Here is a 14,961-nt window from a genome sequence, read left to right on the forward strand (position 1 = left end):
CTTACTACTTACAAATATCACAAGAGCGCCATCATTTTCTATACTACTGAAAATCTTCAACAACATTCACTCAAATGTTTCTTGCTATCCCCCAAAGATCTGAGAAACAAGCCGATTTGCTTTTAGCTAGCCAGTTACAAGGGCTAAACTTGTTACTAAGTTAAGCATCTAGTCAGCTAAAAGTTGCAATAAAGCATTCTCCTGGATTTAAAAAAAAAAAGAAGAAGAAGAAGAAGAAAAGATTTTGAAGTCTAGTACAAAATACAGAGTTGCCTGCCAGACTTAATCCTCAGTCATCATATTTAAGTTGGCTTAAGTACTTCCATCCAAAGAAAACAAAACAAACCCCCACCCCCAAACTCAAGAGAGCACACACTGCTGTTTTTCATGCTACTAAGCATCAACAGAGAATAAACAACCTAGAAACATCCTAAGGGCGTAGACATAGAGAACTCCACTGCATATATATTTCTTACAGAATCCAATTGTCAACTTTAGAAAAGATGCACATACTCTAGGCAATCAGGATGCTTCAGCACTGGTCCCCAAAAGAAAATCAATTTTTAACTAGTTTAAGTCATTGAAATTGATAATAGTAGTACCCCGTTCACTTTTTTTCTGCTTTCTTATTCTTCCCAGTGGGGATTATTTTGCTATTATTTCCCTTTCCCCCCAATTACATTCATTATCATTGATGTCCCTTTCCCCTCTGCTCACCTAGGATCAGTTCACCTCAACTCACCCCTCTCTAACAGGCCTCAAATTCTTTGCCCTCTATTTTTATTCGTGGCACTTGTAATCCCTGCTGCCCCATGTGGATCACCAACATAAGGTATACAAAAGGGATTTGGGCTTAGCAGAGTTGTGCTAAGGAAGAGTGTCAAAGCATCAGATGTCTTGGAGGCAGTGTGACTTATGTATGGCATTCTTTCCTGGTGGGGAGGGAAGGAGAAATCACAGAAATGAAAGGTCCCTGTAAAATGACATTAGCCAATTCTGCAGCAAAGTAGCATAATATCAACTTTCTCATCTTGGGGTGGGGGTGGTGGGGAGAACTTTAAAGAAACCAAACCATCTACCGCCCCCACCCATCCCCATAAAGAATCAAAATATGTAGAGAGGGAAGTAAAAATACTTTTAAATTGCCATAGCAGTTTTCACCTCAGAATATACCTAAATTCATCTCAGAATACACCTATTAACAGTGTGAAACACAGGAAGAATGCAGGAAAAATGTTCTTTTGTTAGCAGAAAGTTGTAACACAGAAAAGAAAACAGACACCAAACATGAAACAATGTTTTTAAATGGAGTGAGATGTAAACTGTAGTTACCTGAAATGTTAGTCAGACAAAATGAAGTTAAACATATATAAAATTTGCACTACAATTTAGGAATTGATCACATTCGAAACATTAATGACAACAAAAAATTAGATTTAAACACTGTTTTGGACAAAATATCAAATTTGCAGTTTTTGTGAGTGTTTTAAAAAGTTTTACTATTCAACTTTGTAAATGAATGGACTTGCATGTCTCTAGCTTTAGATAAAGGGGAACATATATAAAAACTACGAGACTTTAAGGATCTTAAAAATGACTTAAATGTCACTACCAAGCTGAAAATCCAGTTTCATTTTCTACTAAATGTGTGTGTGCGCGCGCATGTATTTTAAGCTATAAATATGTCTTTCTTCATCAGGCTTAGTTTAGAGCAAAGTTATATGGCTCTCCACTATTCTAACAGAAACAGCTTACTCCAAGGCTTTTTTTTTTTTCTTAATTCAATATGTACACTAGTTATCTATAGAAATTCTATACTATACTGTAATTCTGGGGATGAAAATGTACTATCAATCATACTCAGATAACCAAAAGAACAGGAACCATAATGTTCTACTTTGCAAGTTGTAACAGGTGCTAGCTATTACTAAGGACCAAAAAAATACGTAAATAAACATGGTACTTTCTTTGAGAAGTCCACTTCTGAACAATGACTCTGTGACAAGAGGTTTGTTTGTTTTAAATAGAGCCATTAACATAATAAAATCCTACCTAAGTATATGAATTCAATTTAGAATGACTAAAATGTGAGACTATTCAGGTAAACACTAAAAATCAAAAAAGGCCTTCAAAAGTCTTACCCATTCTGTTTAGAATAAACCTAAAGAAAAGAAGTCTGGCGGTAAAAAAATGAAACTGCAAAATTTAATTTTCAAAAATGAAGTTAACAGAAAAAGGCACACTGAAGGTTCCAAGGGGTTGCTCTTAGTACATTAACACTTCAAATGGCAAACAGGAAAGAAGTAGTGCAACAACATGCAACAGTGTGAAAAAATATTTCTAGGGATACATGAACAGATATTAACAAGAGTAGAAAAGTGTGTACCACATGCTTTATAAGCAGTAAAGCAAATAATAAAAAAAGTTCCTACTCCTGTTTTAAAAGGCTTGATGCGCACATCACATGCTGCCTGTATCCTACTATATATAGATCCCCATTACACACAAAAAGGAAATTATTTTTAGGAATGCTAAAGAACTTTGAAAAATATATTATATCAGTTTTTTTTTTTTCAAATGAATATAGGGAAAACATTTCCAAAGTGGCAAATCTGCTAAGACAATTTTTATATCAAAGACATGAGGATGGCCTCCAAATTCTTCAACTATAATAATTTTCCTAGAGGTCAATTAAAGTCTGACAGAGAACAGAAATTTTCTGCGTGTATGTTAATAGTCAACTTCCTAAATATTAACTAAAATGGGAATTGGCTTATGAGCCTACTAAGGAGTTGGAGAGAGTCCTATTATTTGGAAGCCCTCCTAATTTTTTAGCGAAAGGTGATTCTCACATAAGTTTAAAGGAAGCTAATTCACCAGGTAGAACCACATATAGAAGTAGATGAACAGGTAGATGAAGAACAACAAAAGATATTGCTTCAAAACGATATTTTCCCCATTTTAATAAAACTCATTCAAGTCAATTAGAGACAATAAAAAATATTAATACTTAATTCAAAAATTTCAAAGATCACTTACCTCTTACTAACTGGGTACATTTCACCACATCTGTGTGTGGATGTTCAATGGTGATCTCAAAACCTGAAATGAAAAGCACTTTTTTCCCAATCACTTACCACACTATAATACTTGACTGAAAAATGCCATTCATCAACACAACCACAAATGTATACTATATTGTTCATTATTAAAAAGATCCAAAGACAAAGTTATTTTCTATCACTGACATGCTCATTAACCATCAACGATGAGAAATAATTTCTTCTCAAAAACAATGTTCCACTTATGAAAACTGATAGCAAAGTTATTTACAGATTACGGCAATATTTATTAAAAATTGTGATTTAAAATTAGGTACAATTACCTCAGGTTAAAAACAAACCAAAATATATGAAAAATACAACTATTAAGCAAATAATTCAATTATGTAGTATATATACATATAGGTTTTATTTGAGAGAGCACACGTGTGTGCATGGGGGAGAGACAGAGAATCTTAAGCAGGTTCCATGCCCAGGGCAGAGCCTGACACAGGGTTCATGATGTGAGCTAAAATCAAGAGGTGGATGATCAACTGACTGAACTACCCAGGTGTCCAGGTAATATATTTTTAAAATGTATTCCAACTCTTTCTCTCATAAGATGTAAAAAAAAAACATTTTTCATAAATATAATCTCTACCCCACCGTGGGAGAAAAGACCATTTCAATGATTTACAGTCCTCTTATTTTCTTAGTATGTCTTAAATCAAAGGGTTTCAACCAGTTAGTTTTTAACTACAGTTCATTAATAATAAAATTATTAAGACATTTAAGCCCTGTAGCGTCAAGATTCTTTAAATCACTTTTTCTAAAATCAAAGATAAAATGCTGAAAGAGCTTTCAAGGTCTACTCAACCCTTAGGTAAGAAGAGGTTTTTGTTTTTGTTTTTGTTTTTGTTTTTAAAGTGGAGGTCATTGGGATGCCTGGGTGGCTGAGTCGGTTGAGTGTCTGACTGGCTCAGGTCATGATCCTGCACAGTTCATTACTGAATTCAAGCCCTGCGTTGGGCTCTGTGTTGACAGCTCAGAGCCTGGAACCTGCTTCCGATTCTGTGTCTCCCTCTCTCTCTGCTCCTCCCCTGTTCATATGGTCTCTCTCTCAAAAATAAATAAAGATTAAAAAAATTTTTTTAAAAAGTGGATGTCACATCTAATATCTTCAGAAGCAGTAAACAAATAACATCCTAATACACAGGTAATCTAGATTTATAAAGTTGTTGTGTGATCTATTTTTATTTCTACTGTAATTAAGCCTGCAAAACCAACCATACTTAATCAAAGCCAGAGATGTATACTGTCAATTCTAATGTTCCCCTTAAATATAAATTTAATAAATATAAATTCCCCTTAAAACAATTTTCCTTTCAACCTTTATTACATAAGTCTTTATAAATTTCAAAAAACAATAACATGCTAAGTCATTGGATTTGGAGAGAATAAGATTCTCACTTTTGTTTTTATATCTTTTTATACTATCACATCATCAAATAAGTTGTATCTATTTCAAGTAAGCTACTTTTTTAACAAAAAGAACCTGTCATGATGGGTGATTATTGTACTTCTTTTCAATGACTGGGAATGGAGTAATAAATAAAATAACTACCACAACAAATAATGGCTATTTATGACACATACACTATGTGTGTACATATATTTTATATATTATCTTTCATCCTTAAGTTCACAGTGTTAAGGCAGACATTATTACTCCATCTTGCATACATAGCACGGAGGTATGAAAGGCCAAAGAACTTTGCCCAAGTTTACAAAGCAAGTTGAAGGTCTACAGATTTAAACCAAGATCTCCGTAAAGCCCATGTGATTCTGTCACATTCTGCTAAGCTCTTTCAGAAGTAATACATGACTTCAAACATTATAAACTTTCTTCGGCCTCAATTTCCTCATCACTAAAGTTAAAGATTAGAATAAATAATCTTCAGAGATCATTTAAACTGCATGAAACTTGAAGACAATATAACTTTTCGAAGGTGATGGTGAACGTTTAACTACATCACATTAAAAACGATGTGATAAATTCATTAAAAACGGACGATAAGTGCTATGATAGTAAAGACTGCCATAAATACTTGTGCACATTACAATCATATGCAACAGCCTTTCACAATGAAAACCATGTTTACCATGCCAAATTCTGCCAAATAAATTTTTAAAAATGTTTTCTTATAACCAGGTAATACTCTTCTGGCCCTAAATCTTGTTTTAAAATGAAACTGTCTTCAATGATAAAATTATTCCAGAAAATTTTTTTCTTTCTTTTAACACCACACTGAAGCAAACAATATAGTATTTGACATAGGTACATACCTAGGGTTTGTAGCATTATGGTTTCAAGTAAAACCAGTTCTTGAGTCTGTTGAAGGTAAGCCTGCCAGGTAAAAATAATACCATTAAAATGCTTAAGATCAACACTATGAGACTATGGGACTATAGGACCGCTAAGTCTTATGAAAATCACAGACTTATTACAGAAGAAACAGAGTAGCTTGGAAACATGAAGAAAATAAATTAAGGGTGAATTACTTCTAACACAGAATATGTAAACAAGGTAAACAACAGCAACAAAATCCCTCAAGACAGTGATAACATGAAACGAGGCAGAGCTTCACTGAAAACAACAAATGCTCCAGCCTGTAACTTAAAACTTGACACAGGCAGTGGTGCTTCAAGACACTTCACCACAGGAAGCACCAACTTAAGTAAGAACATCAAATTCAAACCTGCCTGTAAAGAAAAGGCGTAATCAATTCAATGTAAGATACCTCATGTGGAAATTCCTTCATAGTCAGAGTTAAGTCAGTGAGTTATTTTTTGGAATTTCCTCTCTTTAGAAAAGACAAAATAAGGGGCGCCTGGGTGGCTCAGTTGGTTAAGCGTCTGACTTCGGCTCAGGTTATAATCTTGTGGTTTATGAGTTCGAGTTCCACGTCAGGCTCTATGCTGACAGCTCAGAGGCTGGGGGCTCCTTCAGATTCTGTGTCTCCCCTTCTCCCTGCCCCTCCCATGCTCATGCTCTGTAACTCAAATAATAAATAAAAATGTTAAAATTTTTTTAAAAAAAAGATAAAATAAAATCAAGGCAAATCCTCACATCTCTAGATTAAAACATTGTAGATATAAAGTACCAAACTGACATATCATACACCCATGGGGAAACAGAGGGCCTTCTCTTTCAACTTCAGTGAGCCATTCTCCTACCGCAACTGCTCTGGGAATAGACAGTATGAAAAAACTTCTACCACTATCAAATTTCTTAAACTGTAACAACCAAAGTGATAAAAAAAAAATACATCATATATAAGTATTCATGTAAGGACATGTTGCTAAACTCAAGAGTGAAAAGCACCTTTATTTATGCCCCATTTTGAAAAGGACTCTAAGATAAATTTTAAAACAGATTTCTATCATTTGAACAATACCCCAAGTATTAAAGATAATTCTGAATTTATCATGTTAATAGAAATTATAAGAACAATCTTTGCATAATCATACATTCTCTATTATTAAATGGCTAACGTCAGTATCTTACTCCTTATTAAAAGCCATTATCTCAGATAAAACTTGTCATTAATAAGATCAGATATACCTCATTTGGATCTTAATCTTGAACTAAGTGAAAGTGAACTGATGTAATCTGGTAGTCATTCAGTAGTTGAATATTACTGGTAAAGGAACTCACTCATGAGTGTTGGGAATATGAATTTAAAGGCTTAGAATTCTAGCTTTTGTTTTAAGATGTCCTAACATTTTAAGAGTCTCATTCTCTACTGACTGAGCCATCTGGACACCCCTTACAATGTCCTAACATTTTAAAATGATGCTTTCAAATGAGGTCTGTTAAAATGTTGACGATGAACAAGCTGTTTAGAAACTAGCATTAATCTTTAGGAAAATTAACATTAAAAAAACCTCATAAAGCATAGTAAAATGCATTTTTACGTGTGAGAGAGATAACTATTAGTATATATGCATTAATAAAGGAACAATTCTGTAAAATTACTATTTACTGGCCTACAGGCATAACCAGAGCTTTTTCTTTCTTTCTTTTTTTTATCGCTGCTGAAAATTTGTTATTTATCCCTGGTCTCAAATGCACCCAAACAATGGAGGTGATATCATATCACCTCTACATATATCATAGCTTTGCTGTGAAGATAAGCAATAAAATGTGAAACACTTAAACACTACCATTGAATCACAGCCTTAACATGATTCAGAATGATACTGAAATGTGTGTATAAACATGAAATATGCTTCTGTTATATCACTCCCTCGTACTACATTCCTAAGTGGTAAAAGAAACAAGGAGCAGTTGGAAGGCAACACCAAATGAATTATTTTTACATACATCACATTTAGTATCCAGCAGTGGCTCTAGGGGATGAAGACAAGCATGTGCTACTTTGATAACATGTTCAAGCTTTCGAGCCTGTTCTTCCACTTTTGCAGCCAAAAATAATGCAGTAGGTGATATTATCTGCAAAAAAGATAAAAATTTGGTGATTTAAAAATATAAAACTTTGGAAAAACCTTCTACTTTCTAAGGGGGGCGTGCAAGGAAGGAATGTAGTATTAAAAATATGAATTGTGAGTTGGGCTATTATAAGACGGATGTAAGAGTTTTAATAAAGTGATTCATTAAATAGAACTAGTTACCCTAGTCTCTAAAATTTGCTTTACTGTTTTGCAAATAGAATACCAAAGGGAAAAAGGAAAAAGACTTATACTCGGTCAAACTAAAAGAAAGTTTAAATTATCATTAATGCAAATTATGGTGGTAAAGGGAAAAAAAACTCCAGCAAAAAAAATCATAGCTTAAAAAATTAAAAAGTAGGTAAAATATTTTACTTCTTATTAGATACAGCCACTACTTTCTAGGTTACTTTGAAATTAACCAACAATTCACCGTGTGGCTAAGAGCTAAGCAATATTGCTTTCAGGACAGAAAAAGGATCTACAAGGCAAAATGAGAAGATTCTAAACATGAAACTGGTAACCAAGTAATTCTATTACTTCACTACAGCAATATCAAAAGTAGCTAAAGAACCCAGATAATGAACATGTAAGATAAACCAAAAGAGTAGAAACACTGCCAACTGGAGATCAAGGAATAAGCAATTTTTTTAAGCTTTAGTTAAGTTTTATGTTCTTGGGATTGAAGGATAAGAACATAGCACTATAAAGACATTGACTAAGACAAAGAAACCTAAATTTTGAGCAGTATTTACCCCAAAAGTAATAAACCAGTGCTCGCTTCAGCAGCACATATACAAAAGTAATAAACCAAATTAACTGCTGACTTAGAAAACAGGCATACTCTAAATTCAAATAATATTCTAAGATTACACATAAGAAATTTCTCGTGGGAAGATGATTTCTAGAAGTCAAGATTCAGGTTCATTATTTTACAAGACACGAACATCTGAATCTCACTGTAGCTTAGGGATCACCAATGACTACATAGAAACAATATCAGAAGAGGGAAGGGAGGACAGAAAGAGGCATTAATCATGCTACATGATATAGGTAGTTAAGGGCAAAATTTCTGATACAAGAAGGTAGACTCCTTCCTCTGACTTTTTAAAACAAGTTATAAATAATGCTGAGCCATGAAATTTATCACTGGATTTTGGATCTGAAAGGGACCTTCTCTAGCTAGTCCAAATTCATTTGCAGATGAGTAAATGAAGTAGAAATGACTTCCAGGTTCTCTTCCTGATGCATACATGTTTAAAACAGACCTAAAATTAAATGACTTTGGCTCCAAAGAACCAGTAATGTTATCTTAAAAGAACTGAATAATTTCAACTTGGACTCTCCAACTTATTTCCATCTTTTAAAAGTGAAACAAGGAAAAGATTTAAAAATTGAGAATACTCAAAAAGGCAACTTTTTCTTAGTTTTCTTAGATTTAGAATAAACTACTATTATTCTTTACAAAAGATTTAATTAAGCAACGTGGAAATTAATATTCTTGAAATACCAGTAAAACAGCAGCAATGCAGGGACAGGGGTTTTTCTGAAATGTAGAAAGTGCAAGAGAGTGGACAATCATTTCCTATCCCAGTTATTTTTTCCACATACTGAAAATTTCCTATGTTGCTACTTATTTTGATTAATTCCTTTTCTATTTAAAGGTTTACCTCATCCTAAGGAAAATTCCTGAGTCAAAATGAAGTGTCCTTCTTTATTCAATAGGAAACTGTGTAAACCTCTGTCATTGTACTTTTGCTGTATTCTAACTTCTGGTTTACTCATTTGTCTGCCCTACGAGTTCAAAAGCAGCTTAAATATAGAGACTGAATTACTTATCCACATTCCCATTGTCTTGCATTGTGCAGCTGCTGTTCAATATATTTGCCAAACGAATAATAGGTGGATAACCCACATATAAAATATAAAAGCACAAATGTTAAATTCTAAGTCTTCCAAGTCCCACAGTAAAAATCAAAGAGCCAATACCAAGGTAAGAGATGCAAGAAACAATAAAGGTACTCTCAGTGTCCCACAATCTCTCACTTTTTACCTAATTCATGTCTAAGAGGGCAATGGCTAAGCCAGCCATCAAATGCTAGCACTACTTACCAAAGACTGAAGCAATACAGGCCCAAGTCAAATGTCAAATTAGATTGGACTTAATACTTAAACTTCTTTCCTAACTGCCAGATGATCCAAGATTTCTCTTACTTGCCTAAAAGGTACTTTCTAGAAGTCTCCAATGAACTTTTCCTGGTACAATCTTATAGGATTCCCAGTTACTGCTCCATTCTCTTCAGGCTTTTGTAAGCCTCAATATCAAGTACTTTCAAACCACACAGCTTTTCTCCTTACAATACAGTCACAATGGAAACAGAATATGTATACTGGTGAATGATTCTAAAATTCTACAAATAATTAAGAAAATTAAATGTTCAGGGAGCTAAGCAATGATCTTCAGGGTAGGTTCCTGGTTTATTTACCCACACTCCTCACAGAAGTCTTTCTGTTCCCTCTAAATAGGGCTCAATTCTCATCCTCCTCCAGTGCAACACTAATACCCAACACTCTTCCAAAGTTCCTGGTGAAATCCACTAACTCCATTCACATTTCCTCCTCTACAGCCTGCAAACATTTTACTCCATCAGGGCTGTAAAAACAAAACAAAACAAAACACCTTTTTAGATAAATACTTTGTGAATATCCATGTGAGGCTTCAATTTTAAATAAGAATGACTACAGAAGGTAATCAAGCTAGGTACTTCTGCTTTTCTATACAGAAAGCAGATTTTGTGTGTGGCTTATTGAAAGGGAAAGAACTCAAAAAATTTTAAGTAATGGCAAGATTATTAGTTGGCCTGTGGCTTTTAAAGGTGAACATACTTGTGAAGACAACAAACATTGATTAGTGCATGTAAACTTGGTTCAAAGTCAAAGAATTCACACCAATAATGGAGAAAATACTTGGTTACAAACTGAGACTTAGTCCACTGGGGACAAGGACCATGCACTATCCATCTTTGTGTTCAGTTATCTATTTTAATAAACTTTCTCGAATTACTATAAATGAAGAAAATAAAAACTGATTTTTAAATAGTGTCCAGAGTTTGTCAGCCTAGCAAATGTACAACTGCTTCAAGTGTACAACTATTACATTCTCAAAACAAGACAAATTTCTACAGAAATATACCATACAAATCATGGAGAGGGGGAGGTAGAGGTGATGAAGCCAGCTGTAGCACAGTAGTCAGGCTGCCTCAGTGGAATCCTGGCTCTGTTATCTGACTAGCCTAGGCAAATTACTTATTCTCTTTGTGGCTCAGTTTCTGCATCTGTAAAATGGGAAAAATAGTATCTGCTTATAAAGTTGTGGTGAGGATTAAATGAATCAATATACATAAAGCACTCAGAATAGTGCCCAGAGTAACAGGACTCAAAATATTATCGTTACTATGTTGTAAAGTTAAACAACAGCTGTGTATTGCTAATGCTGATCTTAAAATTAAAAAGTGATTTAACATGCTTTTAAGAATTTCCTTCTTTCTAGCTCACCTTCTTCCTTCCACGGTTAAACTCAATTCTTTAAAGCTTCCACTGTAGCCCTATCTTAAGTGGATTCAAACACACCAAAATGATGATACACATTACTTCAATGATTACACCAGTATTCCTTTTGTCCCTTTTCCCTCCTTTCGCCCCCTTCTCTTTTCTATTCCTTTATGTTTCCATTCCTACCTCTTGATCTGACTCCCTTCCTTCTCCATCCTTTCTCCTCCTGCCCATTCCTGGCCGCTGTCTCCCCCTTCTGCTCATGATGCCCTCACTGCTGACATTCTTCACTCTCCAATGCTGGCTTCAACCTTGATATTTGGAGGCAAGGTCAGGTGGAATTAACAAAAGCCACTGATGATGGCTGTACCAGTCAATTTCAAACAAAATCATTCCAGTCTTCATTCTTTTAGTAATTTATTTTGTACATATACCTTATGTATACATTTGTATTTAAGAATAAGCCACAGCTGTTTTATTACTCTTCAACTTTAAATTTCCTAGTTCAAAAGAGTCGTAAGAGAAACAAAGAAAAGACTTCCACATCTGCCTTCTATGTGCTAATACGTCATCAAGAGGCTTGTTCTAATCTGTTGTTACGTTTCATCTTTAGTTCCTATAGGCTGGTGAAGCCATTTCTTCCCTGTTCCTTAGCTGCTCCCAAACTCCCCCTCTCCTAAGACTAGGATAACTATTCCCTGTGTTTTCAAAGACTTCATTAATAAATATCCCGTTAGTTCTAGATATTACAGCTGAAAATTGGGAAATCATATGCCTAAGGCTACAGTTAAAGAAAAGTGGTAATGGCATAACTTTAGAAGGCTTCCAGAAAGGGCTTAGGATATGAAAAGAGAAGTATAAACTTAGATATATGGAAAAATAAAGGGGGTAATGGCTCCTCAATAAAGAAAAAAATAGGTCAAAATGTCCATTTGTTAATAACAAAGATCACTAGGGCACCTGGGTGGCTCAGTAGATTGGGTATCCAGCTCTTGATTCTGGCTCAGGTCACAATCCCAGGGTTGTAGGATTGAGCCCCTCACTGGGCTCCACATGGAGCTTTGCACTGTGCATGGAGCCTAAGATTCTCTCTCTCTCTCTCTCTCTCTGCCCCCTCCTCTGCTCATGTGCTCTCTCAAATAAAAATATATTTAAAAATAAAAAAAATTAAAGATCTCACCAAGCTTGACCAACTAAACCCAAATTTCAGTACAAACTGGTTTACATCCTTAATTTTGTTGTACTGAAAAGACTGACATTCCAGCATTACAGAAAATGTCATTAACTCAGTCTGTTATTTTAGTTGTTTTCCTACCCATATAATTATGTGTAATACTGTCAACATAAGAACATTTATGCTGAGAAATAAAAAAGTCTTCGGGATAGATGTTATTTGGGATTTCTAATTATATCTGAAGAGAGCTCATTATAGAAGACTTAAAAAGACTAGTATTCAGTACTGCTGAAAAGCAGTAATAATTAAGAGAATAAGTCCTGATTTCCATAGAGTAACTACATTATATTTAAAAGTATTTAAAGGCTTATTGTAACCTGGCATTTAAATATTTATTTATGGAGGATAAGTTACCGTTATTAAACTATTACAAAAATGAAAAAAAAAAAAACCTCAGTTAAGACTATTCTCCATTATACACTCAGCGATACATAGTCACAGAGTATTTGGAAGCAACTTACATAGGTATTCAAATATTCCACACCAATCTTTCACAGTCCACTGTCCTTCAGATGGCTAAATAATTAAGAACTAATACTACAGAAGACTTATATTGTGGACAGTATTCCCCAAATTGATCTACAGATTCACACAATCCCTGTCAAAATCTCAGCTTCTTTTCTGGAGAAAATGACCAGCTGATCTTAAAATTCATATGGAAATGAAAGGGTTCCAGAAGAGCAAAAAGTTTTTTTTGAAAAAGAACAAAGTTAGGAAACTCTCACTCCCTGAATTCGAAACTTAACTATAAAGCTATAGTCTTCAAGACTTTGTGTTAATAGTATAAGGAAAGACATAAAGATCATGGAATAGATTCCAGAAATAAACGTTTTAATTTGGTGGAGGAAAAACAGTCTTTTCAACAAATGGTGCTGGAGACATTGTATATCCACATGCAAAAAAATGAAATCCATCCCTTTCTTTATACCATATACAAAAACTAAGAATTGATCACAGACCTAAATGTAAGAGCTAAAACTATAAAACTTGTAGAGGAAAACAGGAATACGCCTTCATGACCATGGATTAAGCAATGTTTTCTTATATATGACATCAAAGTACAAGTGACAAAAGGAAAATCTTAATAAATTAAATGCATGTGCTACAGATGAAACCATCAACAAAGTGAAATGGCTAAACCACAGGATGGGAGAAAATATTTGCAAATCCTGTATCTGATAAGGGACTGGTACCTAGAATATAAGCAGAACTCTTACAACTTAATAAAGAGAGAATACAATTTAAAAAATGGGAAAGGGATAAGGAGACATTTCCCCCCAAAATATACTTACAAATGGCCAATAAATACATGAAAAAATGCTCAATACCATCAGTCATTTTGGAAATGCAAATTGAAATCATGAGCTACTATTTTATACTCACCGGGATGCCCATAAGATTGCAATAATAATAATAATAATAATAATAATAAAAGAAAGGGGTGCCGGGGTGGCCCAGTCAATTAAGTGACTATTTTGGCTCAGGTCATGAGCTCACAGTTTGAGTTCGAGCTCTGCATTGGGCTCTGCACTGGCAGTGTGGAGCCTGCTTGGGATTTTCTCTCTTCCTCTCTCTGTCTCTACCCACCCCCCAAAATTAAAAAAAAAAAAAAAAAGCAACTTTTGGCAAAGATGTAGAGGAAAAGGAATCCTTAATGTAATGCTTGTGAGAAGGTAAAATGTTATGACTACTTTGGAAAAGTGTGGCAGTTTCTCAAAATGTTTTTTAAAAGCTTTCCAAGATTACTAAAGTCTGGAGTTACTATACAACCCGGTAATTCCACTCCTAGGTACATACTCAAGAGAAATGAAAATGTCTACCCAAAAACTTGTATAGGAATGTTCACAGCAGCATTATTCACAAGAGCCAAAAAGCAGAAACAAACCAAATGTTCATCAACTGACAAATGGATAAATAAAATGATGTATATCCACATGACGGAATATTATTCGTCAGTAAAAAGGATGAAGTACTGATACAAGCTACACCATGGCTGGATCTTGCAAACATTATAAGTAGCATATATTATACAATTGCATCTTATATGCAATGCACAGAATAGACAAATTTACTAAGAACAGAGAAAAGTTATCCAGGGCTGAAAGGGGCAGAGAAATCAATGAACAACTGCTAATGGGTACAGGGTTTTCTTGGGGGGTAGTGAGAGTATTACAAACTTAAGACTGCAATGATACTGTACAACTCTGATACTCTGTACAATGTACGGTTGTACTCTGCACAACTCTGTACAACAATGATACTGTACAACATCCATAAAATTGTACATTCTAAATGGGTGAATTTTATAGTCTGTGAATGACTTCAATAAGCATTTTTTTAAAAAAAGGAGCTAATCTCAAAGGTATCTCTTTTAAGTTATTTCCAACAAAGGAATTTCTAGGAAACCAGAAACCTAATCCCAGCACAATAAACACTGGTAAATAACATTTATCTTAACCCTGCATAACTTGATAGCACATTTGTTAATTTAAAAGTAAAATTAGGGGGCACCTGGGTGGCTCAGTTGGTTAAGCTTCCGACTTCAGCTCAGGTCATGATTTCACGGTTTGTGGTTCGAGTGGCTCTGTGCTGACAGCTCAGAGCCTGGAGCCTGCTTCAGAT

General features: G+C 34.5%; 1 protein-coding gene across 4 annotated transcripts in view; it reads right to left on the bottom strand.

The window, feature by feature from the left end:
- Window positions 1-14,961, bottom strand: part of CCNT2 (cyclin T2) — a 39,514-nt gene that overhangs the window by 11,069 nt on the left and 13,484 nt on the right. For 3 of the 4 annotated variants that reach the window (XR_013331033.1, XM_077747874.1, XM_077747875.1), the window contains exons 3-5: window positions 7,429-7,557; window positions 5,388-5,448; window positions 3,040-3,102 (exon numbers count right to left, since the gene is read on the bottom strand). Coding sequence is in view for 3 of the 4 variants with exons in the window: in XM_077747874.1 (XP_077604000.1) it covers window positions 3,040-3,102; window positions 5,388-5,448; window positions 7,429-7,557 (253 nt within the window). In the remaining variant the exon portion in view is untranslated. The other variant, XM_077747876.1, reaches the window with a different exon arrangement.

Source organism: Crocuta crocuta, unplaced genomic scaffold (assembly GCF_008692635.1).
Source record: "Crocuta crocuta isolate KB4526 unplaced genomic scaffold, BGI_CrCroc_1.0 scaffold427, whole genome shotgun sequence".
Lineage (NCBI taxonomy): Eukaryota > Metazoa > Chordata > Mammalia > Carnivora > Hyaenidae > Crocuta > Crocuta crocuta.